Source organism: Marmota marmota, unplaced genomic scaffold (assembly GCF_001458135.2).
Source record: "Marmota marmota marmota unplaced genomic scaffold, marMar, whole genome shotgun sequence".
NCBI classification, from domain to species: Eukaryota; Metazoa; Chordata; class Mammalia; order Rodentia; family Sciuridae; genus Marmota; species Marmota marmota.
The window spans coordinates 37,290,133-37,302,456 of record NW_026000037.1 but is presented as its reverse complement, the minus strand read 5'-3'; the positions used below and the strand labels follow the sequence as shown (position 1 = coordinate 37,302,456).

General features: G+C 36.3%; 1 protein-coding gene across 1 annotated transcript in view; it reads right to left on the bottom strand.

The window, feature by feature from the left end:
• The window catches only part of Mbd5 (methyl-CpG binding domain protein 5), a 405,383-nt gene that overhangs the window by 16,663 nt on the left and 376,396 nt on the right, over window positions 1-12,324 (bottom strand). Inside the window, exons 13-14 of the mRNA XM_015479159.2 lie at window positions 10,942-11,150; window positions 5,955-7,163 (exon numbers count right to left, since the gene is read on the bottom strand). Coding sequence (XP_015334645.2) covers window positions 5,955-7,163; window positions 10,942-11,150 — 1,418 coding nt within the window. The remainder of the gene's footprint in view (window positions 1-5,954; window positions 7,164-10,941; window positions 11,151-12,324) is intronic.

Sequence of the window (12,324 nt, the reverse complement as noted above, 5' to 3'; positions counted from 1 at the left end):
GTGTGTGTGTGTGTGTTGTGTACGCGTTGATTTTTTTTGTAGGGGGGGGGGTGGTGGTGGGTACTGGGGATTGAATCTAGGGGCTCTTAAGCACTGAGCAACATCCTCAGCCCTTTTAAAAAAAAATTTTATTTAGAGATAGGGTCTCGGTGAGTTGCCTAGGCCCTTGCTAAGTTGTTGAGGCTGTCTTTGAACTCATGATCCTCTTGCCTCAGCCTCACAAGCCACTGGGATTACAGGTGTGTGCCACCACTCCGGCTCCTTTTTGCATTTGATAACAGTGTTTTTAATGCTACAGAACTATATTACAGGAGGAAAGTAAGTGCTCTAAATGTGATAGCAGATCTCATGTCAGTCCACAATACATAAACAGAATTATGTGTTTTGGATAAACTCCATTTCTAAGAAAACAGTGTTTAAAAGTTCATGTCACATGCGTATGCCTCAGACTTCAGATTCCATTTACTGCTATCTATGTGAAAATTGTGCTGTCAGGCTTGTGAACCCTGCGCTAGATCTCAGTTACCTGTGTGAAGGGAGACAGGCCTCCCACTCCTGTTTAATCTTGCTCAGGATGAAAAATGTTCACTATATTCTACAATTCACTACAGTAGGGTTTACAGTCTTACTCAAGCTTTTTGCTCACTTTAGTCTTTTTTCCCCAATAGTCGCATTTCTTGATGTTACTTGGTGCTTCATTCTTGTTATCTTTCAAATTTTGATCAGGAAGTGGCTTTGTTGGCCTGAATTTTACACCTTATTACTTTCCAAAAACTATTTTGTTTCCTTTCCAAGGAGACTCTGGTGCTGACGGAGCACTGATTTTCCCTGTCACACTAGCAGCTGAAATGCAACCTAAATATTATGGACCTTGATTGGGTACAAAGAAAAAGGACTAGTTTCTAACAGTTTTAGTTAAAGAATAAGGCAAAGTGAATAAACAAAGAACACTTTCAATAGAGTATTGTATTACCAAGGGAAAAAAAATTAGTTAACACTGAGAATCAGTCACAGAAAGAATGTTCTTCTAAGTAAAACTTTTAAACTCTGAAGGAGGGCACATCACCCCGGGTGGGTCTCTAGGCCCAATCTCTGAGGGAAGCCATATTTGCTTATGCACCACACTGTCAAAGGTATGATGCTGAATTTGCGTACTGAAAGTGTCTTGCTCCCAAGTAAATTTGATTATGAGTTTTAACAATAATGAATTTTGTCAATTTTGAGTGCCTGATATTCAGAGAGCTATTTTTAATTGATACCTGCCAAATACAACCATGTGAAAAAAAAAAAAAAAAGCCCAAGTGTGATTCTAAGAATGGGGTGCCTGCCCCACTATGCCTTTTATAGACATTTTCCTGGAAATTAGAAGTATCTCTCTACATGTCCAAGAAAAGACATTCCATTGAAAAGAGACAATTTGGTACCACTCTGATAATAAATTCTTTCTTAAGTTTGGCTCAGGTCAGAATACACATCAGCTGTAAGAACAATGAAACATGAAAACCAATGTGAAAATGTTCAAAAAGAGTGAAATCAATGATCTATGCTGAAAAATATCCAAGAATTTCATGTTTTGATTATTATTACATGAGAGGCAACCCTTTCAGGCTAGTTCACGTAAGATCAAAAGTGGCCGATGACAGTTATGAAATATGTTTTAGAAAATGAGCATTTTTTTATTTTAAAATAATTACTGAAATAATAAGTACATAAAGATTTCCATTTCCTCCCATAGTTGCTTAGGCTTAAGAATCTTCACCCAACATGGCATATGTGTGAAATGCCAGGGTAGCCACTTTCCTTTCCAAGAATTCCCTAACACCATGCCAAGATCTGGAAGCAGAGCTCTCTGGACACGACTGTGTATTAGAGCATAGCACTGAGGTCCTATTTTTGGCGACTAAACCATAAATGATAAAGGTTCATGGTTCAGAGAGAAACTTGCACAGGTATACTTAGAACAAATATAACTATATCCTATAACACACTTTATTACAAACTGATAACTAAGGGAAAAACATTAGTAAGGAGATGCCACTTCCTAAACAGTACAATACGAGGCACCCAACACCCTCTAGTGCTGTTGTATAGCTTCAGTATTAGAACAGGAGTACACACGTGATTCAGCCCAACTTTTCATAGACTGTTAACCACCATTTCTACTAATTGATATTGGTGTCTGTATATGCAGGGAAGGTAGGAAGGTAGGGAAAGAAAGTCTGAGTTGATATTTTTTGGAAACATTGAGGGAAGAGGAACTTTCAAGTTCACTCAACAAACTGAGTACTTTAAAATGCTTCTAGGTAGAACTCTTGCTTGAAATTAACAGCTAATACTAACTTACAATCAGATGCCAATTTGTACGTGATATGCCAAAGTTCATAAAATAGTCTTGAACAATTTCAACAATAACTGAGGTCAACTACTTCATTCCCATCACTGTGGCTTCCAAATTAATATATTGTCTGACGTAGAAAATAGGGATAAAGAGTCTAATTTTTATTGAGCCACTTTTGTTTGCTTAGACAATCTAGCTGTGGTATCTTATCTAATTCTTAAAAGATAGCATTCTGGGTAAGAATTAATATTCCCACTTGAGAGGTAAGGAGGTTGCAGCTCCTTGGGAGAGTAATAACTCTACACAGGGTCACTTAACTGACAGAGTTTGGATTAAGCTCACTTCAGAATGCCCAAGTCCATGCCTCTTTCTACCACACTGCTCTATCAACACAAGTTCCCTCTAGACTATGTTCATGCAGTGTGTGATGCTTTGGAAATCATCTCAGGAACCGTAGAACATTTCTAATGCATTATCATTCTGTTATATATATTAACCCACCAAAGCTTAAAAATGCCTTTCCAAAGTCATAAACTGACTAAGCCATTTTTTTCTAACAAACAAAGAGTCTGCTAATTATGAACTTAAAGACAAGGTGGCTATCTCAGGTCTTGGAAGATACCAGTACTCCAACTATACCCTTGGCTTCACCTAGACCAAAGACCACTCATGCAACATGAAAACTAGAGAGGATCCAGCTCACTTTCAAATAGTAATCTGTGATCATGTTAATTAATTGTTGTTTTCTCTTCTTTGCCTGCTTCCAGAAAGAATTTGAGGTAGTTTGCTGAGAAGAAGGGTATAACTGAAAATATAAATGACAGGCTATGGAATGGAAGGAGGGATAATAAATCTATTTTAAAACTTGAGTTAACATAGATTTTTTATCTGGTGGGATCTGACAGGATCTTAGATTAATTTACTTTGGTGGACACAGAGATAGTATAAAGCTAAGAGGCTAAGAAGGTTTATTTAAAATGTTTGGCAAACCTATACTTTTCAAAACTTCAAAGATAAACACTAGGGGAAATGAGCCAACTTTTCACATCAGCAAGATGGAATTAATAAGGTTTTACTATAATAAATAAGTTGTTTATGGAATTAGTCTCTCTCATTCTCTGTAGACTTTATTAAAATGTCAGGCATTTTAGTATACAGAAGGGAACTTAAAGCACTGCTTACCTTTTAAAAAGCAGAAGCCTAGTTATTAATGTACAAGGCTTTATTTATCTAACATTGCTGAGCATTAAGGAATTCTATGCAAATAAAATTTCCATCATAACTGATTCACTTGGATAAGAGGGCAAATTAAAAATGATGTTTTACCACAGACCTTTTTTCAAATAAATCATGCTTTGGTATTACACAGAAATAGTTTAATCTTTTCTTGATGAACCAGGGTCACTAATACATCAAGTAAAGGATACCTGGCTTGCAGTTAGTCAGGCCTGTTGAAATTTATTTTTTTTTCTGGTATTATAAACTAGCACCATTGTGTTCCCTGGGCATCATTAAATAAAGCCTGAGGAAGTCCTTCCTTTGTTTTGTGGACCAAAGGATAAAAAAGAATGTTGTGAAGTAGTGGTTTGCTTTTTTATGTGCAAAAGTGAGATGGATCCTGAAAAGACTAGAGGTTGTTAAAAATGCTGAGTGCCCGAGAGCTTTTAAGGCTGCTATATCTTGCTTTTTGATGATAAATATTTCATGTGCTATCACTAATATTTTATTACATGTTTTCAGTTTTTCATCTTAAAATGTGTGCTTTAAATTAGGTTTTCTGAATTACTAAAATGCTTTTAATGTATCTTGATACTAAGGTTTTAACCTGAGAATGCAAAATTACAATGTTAGTCAATGGGAGGAGGAATATTTGAATAATTGAATTTTCAAAAACAATGTCATGCTCTTCTTAAGAATTTATTGCCTAAAATAAAGAAGAAGAATCTGGATTTCCAGAAAGAGTTACTATTTCTTTATAGTGAATACAAACTAGTTGCTTATTTAGGTGAGGCAAAATAACTTCTTGTACTCTTAAAACATGATTTTTTTAAAAAGAAATTTTAACATCAGTGAATAACTCATCCTCAGGATTTTAGAACAGATTAATCAAAAAAATGACTTTGGATCATTGTTCAATGTGAAATGTATTAAAAATACATGCCTTTGTTCCATCCAGGGCAAAAAAAAAAAAAAAAAAAGATTTTTAGACAAGGCACTTAGGACAGGAAGGATGTTTTCTGGGAAGGAGGGCCATAATCTCTTTTCTAGTTCAGCTTCTTATAAAATGGCACATGAAGAGGCTTGGTTCATTTGCACAGAAATGGAAAAACAGTTCATTGACTACATCTTGTATTTGTAACAGTTCCATTTATATCATAAAAGTCTATTTTTTGCTGTTTCTAATTATTTCTTAAATAAACTGTCAAAAATATTTGGGTTTATCAACCCAAGGAATGCTTGTCTGGTCTCAGAAAGCACAGAGAATAAAATGTTTTGAGAATAGGAGTATGGAATTCATTTTCTTATCAAACCTAGAAACATTATTCCCAGAGTGTATCTTGACAAGTATATATTAGGCACTACAAGTAAGGGTTTAAGGACCTCCTGGTTCTTTGGAGAAAGACAATCCTTTATTGTGCTGGCAGAAATGCTTTTGGTTTCCTGCCATTAAACCTAAGTTCCAGTGAAAGTTTGGGCAGAATTAAAATAGCTTCATGTAATATACTCTTTAACAGAATAATATATACCTGTAAGAGTAATTTTTATTACCTAAGAAGATAAAAAATTATGTTTTTTCATCATATGAGGAGAATGGGTATAATTATTTCCTTCTGGTCAAATATAAATTTTTCTGCTTTAAACATTCCACATATTTCTTGCCTAGTGGACCAATTTTACCATTTGTAAAAGGGGAAAAGACCAGAAAACTCCTACTAATTTCTTCTAAATTGAATGGTAGTTTCATGGAGAGTTTTCATTTAATATATGTGATCAGATTCTGTTAAGTAGAACCAGATTGTGAGGTTAAACATTTCCATATGTTACAAAGGCCCAGAACTTTTCCTGAAAGGAGACACCATTCTGAACTCACAGACATTACCTGCTGCTTCTTGCTGCAACTCCACCCAGTTTTTACCCTTGCTGAGTCCTATGTGTCACATGTAAGCACATGCAGGAGACATTGTTCCCCCACCTTCCTGTTGCCTAGTAGAACCCCTACCTCTGCCATATTCAGAGACCCTCCCCCAGTTAACCACATTTTTTTTTCCCAGTGATTGACACTTGCCTTCCTCCTCTGATTATGAAATAAAGAAATAGGTAAACACAGGGAAGGAAGGCAGAGTTGACAAAATTCTGGAAATCTCATTCTTGGGCTAGATCCACTCTAAGCCTAAGGGGATCTATCAATACTTCATAACTCACCCCTTGTTGATATGACATTTTGGTGACTATAACCATCCCCTCTTCATTTTATGCTCCAGAAGCTTGTGAGACCTCAATGAGTCATGAAGAATCTTAAATTCAAATCCAAAGAATCCAAAGTGATGATAACAAAAAACAATAATTGATATCTGAACAAAGGTTAGTATTTGACAATGGATAAAGATTGGTATACCTTCCCTTCCTCTGGGCTTTGCTGACATGAATTGTGAACGTCGTCTTCTCTTACTAATTTTCCAGGCCAAGAAGTCAGTCCTTTGAATTGGCCCCAGACCAAGTCGCCAACGTTGAACGTCCTTGGTCTATAATGTATCAACTCATTTGAAGAGGGGGAGTCTGGATTCCTTAGGTCATCTTCACTACTGATGCTTTTAGCGTCTGAAGGGCTAGGCACACACCCATTAATGCTTTTGGCATTAAAGTCTCCATTGTAATGGATGCAGTCTTTGACTAGAGAACTTTCTAAACTATTTGAGGAACTCGGAGACTGCTCCTCTAGGACTAGGTCTTGCTTTGCAGTGCTTAGCAGCTCTCCAAATCCCCGACTCTGTCGAGGTCTGTTCCCATTAATGTGCGCACATCTTTCCACAGTGTTCTCTAGTCTCTCCTTAAAACTCATCATAGTTCTTTTATAGTTATTATACCTGAAATTTTCCTCCAAAATTTTATCCCCTTGACAGTTTCTTGGTGGTAACAGTATTGGGTGCTGCTCCCCAGGCAAAAATGGCAGTGTAGAGACATTGTTGGGCCTTTCATGACAAGGACTACTATGGATATGGCCTGGATGATCTAAAAATTCCTCATATTTCCACCTGTTTCTCTCTCCTCTGGGGCTTTGCTCCCCATCCCACTGTTTTTTGGATGTGTGACAACTAGCTGACTTGAAATACTCAAACCCATCTCCTTCATTTGAGTTTTTGCCATGGTCTAGATTCTTGGGCAGCCGAGCCCCTCTTGCATTCCTCAGCCTGCCATCATGATCAACACCTCCCATGTTCCGCCCATGAATGACCGCACTGACAGCACTGGACAGGTTTAGTGGGTCACCAATTGAGGCAGTGAAGGCACTCATGGCACTCAGAGCTGGAATAGGGCTGATCTGAGTGGTACTGTTGACGGCAGTGGTGATGACGACTTGCATTCCTTTGCTGGCTGCATCAACGACTGCTTTGTAAATGGCATCTACAGAAGCATCACCTTGGCCACCCATGACGAGTCCATCCTTCACCTGCTGACCAAGAGCTGGGTCGATCCTTGGTTGCAGCTCACAAGGTGTATCTGGGAAAGGTGGAAGTGTAGTGTTTGGATTCTCAGGAAGTGCCGTAAGCCCCGGCTGAGTGCTTATTCTTTTGTTTAGGAGAGCTGCATCTTCTTGCATTCTTACCTTAAAGAAATGGACAGGAAGCAGTGAGAGGTGGAGAGAGAGAGAGAGAGAGGGAGAGAGAGAGAGAAAGGGAGAGAGAGAGAGGGAAAAATTTAAAGGCCTTGAGGAGAAAGGCCATAATTTTAAGCTTATCAAAAGATGAGCAGATCTTGGGCTGGGGTTGTAGCTCAGATGGTATAGTGCCTGCCTAGCATGTGTGAGGCACTGGGTTCTATCCTCAGCATCACATGAAAAAGAAGTAAATAAACATGTTGTGTCCATCTACAACTAAAAAATAAATAAAAAAATAAAAAATAAAAAAGATAAGCAGACCTAACAAGAAAGGAAATATAATAAACAAGACTCAAAATTAAAAGAAAAAGTCACCCCACATAGAAAAGCTTACATCTTGTTCATGTTTGAGTACTGTTTCTTTGGTTAAAAATCACTTAACACATTTTCTTTCTTTTTTAATGTTCTCTAGAAGAATTAAGCCTGAGGTGGTTGACACTAGATGTTTTCAGATGATGACCCACTTACTTTGTGAGGTTAAAGGTCTTTGCAGCTTGGGTAACAAGTCACAGGTAACCAAACCAAAAGAACCAGATTTTGAAAATTTTAGCCCACTGATTTTTAACTCACTGATGATTCTATTTAACTAAGTGAAATGCAATCTATAATAAAATAAAGAAAATGAATAGACTCCTTCCTTAATGATAAAATATTTTGATGATATGACACTATATTTTGAAGATTTCAGATGGGCTAATAATGCTAACTCCTCAACCTCATCAAGCTGTTGGCTAAGAGATATCCCCACGCTGTCAATGTGACCATGGCTTACTGCAGAAATGATTCTGAATTGGGGAGAGTGAAGGGAGAGAATGCCTATAGAGGAGTACATTAGAATTTTAGAACAGGAAGGACGAGTACAGTTTGACAAAGTCCTCAAGGTTATTTTAATCTCATTAACATCTATCTGAAAATTGCTCCTCCAGACCCTTGATACTTTGGATCTCCCCTACCCTGAAATGATCACTCCCTTTCTGCTTCTATGCCCTTCCTAACTAAAATACAACCTTGGATACAACAACACATCAACTACTCTCTTGCTATTATCCTCTTGTCTATACTTACCAGATAAAAATCTCAATCTTGGATCATTTCAACTGCCTCTTTTACTTATATCTACACTGAGGGTGCTGGATACCTTGTGGATAGGAATTTATGGCTTTCAACCTCCACTATGGGCCATTGCTGCCCTTCAATCCTGTGATCTTCTCATTAGATATCATTCTTACTCTCCACAACTATTCAAATCTTCCTCTACTTCTTCAGGCTGGTGGCTATGCCATCTCCTGCATTATTCTTAGTGAATGACCTTACTTAGAGCATGCAGCCCACCAGATAAGAGTTCTCATATTCTCTTATACCTCTGATACTCCCTGCTCTGTGACAGCACACATTTCTCAGCAACTATACCTGTCCTCTGTCTTGTCCTACTTCCCAGGATAAGAGGGGCTCCTTCTGTGCTCTGTGGGTAAGCTCTCCATTAAGGCTTTGGATGCTAAGCCCTCTCCCTCAGGTATCTTGCCTCATTTGTTATTCCTTCTCTTCATGCTCAGTCTCTCACTTTTGTGGCTCTCTCCTTTGGCATATAATCATGTGCATGGCTTCCATATTTTAAAATTGTGTTCTATTTGAAGTTTCCCCATGGAGTATTCCCTATTTCTCTTATGTTCTGCATAGTTAAGGTTTTGAAAATGTAATCTACACTCTTTTTTTTTTTTGGTACTAGGGATTGAACTCAGGGGCACTCAACCACTGAGCAACATCACCAACCCTATTTTGTGTTTTATTTAAACAGGGTCTCACTGAATTGCTTAGCACTTCACCCTTGCTTAGCACTTCACCCTTGTTTTGAACCTGTGATCCTCCTGCCTCAGCCGCCCAAGAACCTGGGATTACAGGTGTAAGCCACTGGGCCTGGCATAATACACACCTAATATTCCATTCACCATTCCATCTATGGCAATCTGGTTCCTGCTCCCATTACTCTACCAAAACTACATTCTACCAACTCACTGGTTAAGTACTAATAGCTAAGTCTAGTGAATTCTCTTCAGGCTTTATCTTGCTTGCTTTTTTTGGTGACATGGTTGAACACTTCTTCCTCCTTTCTGAATTATTTTATTATACAAGATACATGTGAATGTTTTATTATTGTCAAAAGAGATAAAAGCTTTCTACATCACTGTTCTGCACCCCAAATACCTACTCCACTCCTATTCCATTCCTTTTTCAGAAGTAACCAGTGCTGGAGCACTCCTTGCAGACACTTTATTTACTTTTTGGGGGGTGGGAATTGAACCTAGGACTTCATGCATGCTAAGCAAGTACTCTATCACTGAGTCACATCCCCAGCCCTTGCAGACTTTTTAATATGTTAAATTGTGTAGGTGAATTATAAAGGAAACCTAGTTTCTTTCCCCCTTCCTTCCTTCCTTTTCCTTTTTTTCAAAATGAATGTAATTTTACTGTAGTACTGTTTTGGCAATAGAGCAGTATTGAAGTCTTTAGTCTTACAGATTTTTTCCATATTGGATTGTTTAAGTCTAGTTAATCTTTTAAGTTACTAGGTAGATGGATATACTATAACACATTTAACTATTTTCCTGCTGATGGATACTTAATTCATGTAATGAAAATTCTGGTATGCACCATTTTGTTCACATTTGAAGATTTCTCTTAAATGGAAACATAAAAGTTGAACTTCTGGGCACAGAGATATGTGTATTTAAAAACTTTATATACTGCCAAATTACCCTCCTGCTTTCAAACAGACTAACAAAAGAGTGAGAAATCAATTCCGTCATACTCTTGTCAGAAATAGATACATCATTTTGATGGACACAGCATTTTAATTTGTATAACTTTGATTATTATTTTTGTATTTTATTAATAAATTATATTTCACTTTCTATGAATTATCTATATGTATTGTTCATTTTTCTAATCAATTATCCTTTTTTGTTCTTGATTCATAGGAGTTCTTTCTATATTACAGGTGTCAATGATTTGGTATATATTATATAAATATCTTTCTACCAGTTGGTTGTCTAATTTTGTTCAGAATATCCTTGATATTGTACAGAGATTTAAAAGTTTTATATAGTCAGCTCTGTTACTTCTTTTTCTTTTGACTTTTTGGTTTTTTGTTTTGCTTACAGAACCTTCTCTGTCTCTTTCTCTTTCTCTCTCTCTCTCTCTCTCATACACACACACACACAAATGTGTGTATGTGTGTGTGTGTGTGTGTGTGTGTGTGTGTGTATATATATATATATATATATATATATATATATTTAAAATCTTATATATTTTCTTCTTATATTTATTTAGTGGTACTTCTTCCATCAGACCCCTTAATCTATCAGGGATTAATTTACTTCATAGAAATAAAAGACTATATGGCAGAAGCCCAGGATCAGGGCTGAAAGCTGAGCCTGGAGAAGTGAGGTCAGTGGGTATATTAATAAGGATGAGGGTCCTAATCAAGAGTGCAATGAGAAAGACAAAAGCGTTTAAGAGAGTGACATTCGGAGTTTCAAAAAAGACTACTACATAAAACAAAATTACCTTTGTACAAAGGACTGGCCTATTGAATAATACTCAATATTGAGAAATAACAGTAAATAGATATAAAAAGGTATAAAATCTACTTTTTTCACTCTTTCCCCCAAAGTAAATATTTAAACAAACCCAGACATTGGTTTCTACAAAAGTGGAAGGTGAGTACCTGGAAGTTCTGAAACAGACAAGCCATGGGGTTATTGTTAGCCGGGCAAGGAACAGTGGACTGTCCTTGGAAGGCCTGGAGATTCTGGTACCCATGGAGGAGTTGCTGTTGTTGCTGATTTGGAGGAAACATCTGATTGTTGTTTAACAGCGACTGTAGATGAGTCAGTTGATGGTTATTCAAAGTATTGTTTATTGATGACATATCACCTACAGTTTGAAAAACATAAATACAAGTCAATGTGATCCTTCAGAGATCCTATGCCTGTCTTTGTACCTGAGAATTCCTAAAACAAAACTAGAAGCTGAACTTAATGGGTAATTCATTTATTCATTTCATTTCTTTTTTTTTTCTTCTCAAAGTCTTACTAAGTGGTAAAGAAAGGGTAGCTTTATTATTTAGTTTTATCTTGCATAATTAGTTTTTGGATTTTATATCATGCAAAGATTACTTACTTAGAAGTTGCTCTATTCATTAACTAATCCTTATATATTGAGTGTCAATGTTATGTGATTTCTTGGCTCTCTTTTTATGAGAATGTCTACAATTAAAGGTAGAAATTAGTCCTAAAATATTTTAGTAATCATACATACTTGATCAGATAACTTAAATGAGTGGGTCTGATCAGGCCTTGTTTATAAACTTTCATTATTAAGCCACAATCATAAATAAAGACCACCAAATAAAATTAGAGATTTAGTTTAGATAAATGCATTTTGTTTTGGAGTATAAGGTAGGTCACCTAAAATTAAAATTGTAAGGAAAACTAACAAAACAAAATAATTCATTATCATAATCTTTAAGATAACTATCATATAATTAATTAGCATTATTTAATAACTAAATTTATATTCAAAATTGTTTTGAAAGTACTGAAATTATTTTGAGGACAATTTCATAGAAATTCCCCTATAACTTGAAATATGTAGATTTGTGATGCTACTTAGATTTTTTAATTACAATGATTTATGCCAGATAAAACTAATTATTATTATTAAAGATGTCCGTAATATCTAGAAACATAAACTTATTTTTTTTTACACACTGAACATGGCCTTGACCACATCATGTGTATTTGCATATGCTTCTGGACTTTATGGACACCATCCCTATGTTTTACATTATAGTTACCTGCATTCAAGAGTTAAATACGCTTAACATCATTTTCTAACTCTTTGAGAGAGGACAATGCATAAGAAAGACTTTGTTTTTAAGCCACAAACATCTAAAAAGAATAATTCTGAGGAAATCTAGCAACAGCTAGAGGGATTGTTCCTTGAACTTGGACAGACTTTAGCTTTCAGTGTTTTTATGCCTTGTTTATGTTTTGCTGGACAAGTGTTTAGATTTGTTTATTTAGGGTTCACCTGGAAAACACTTCCT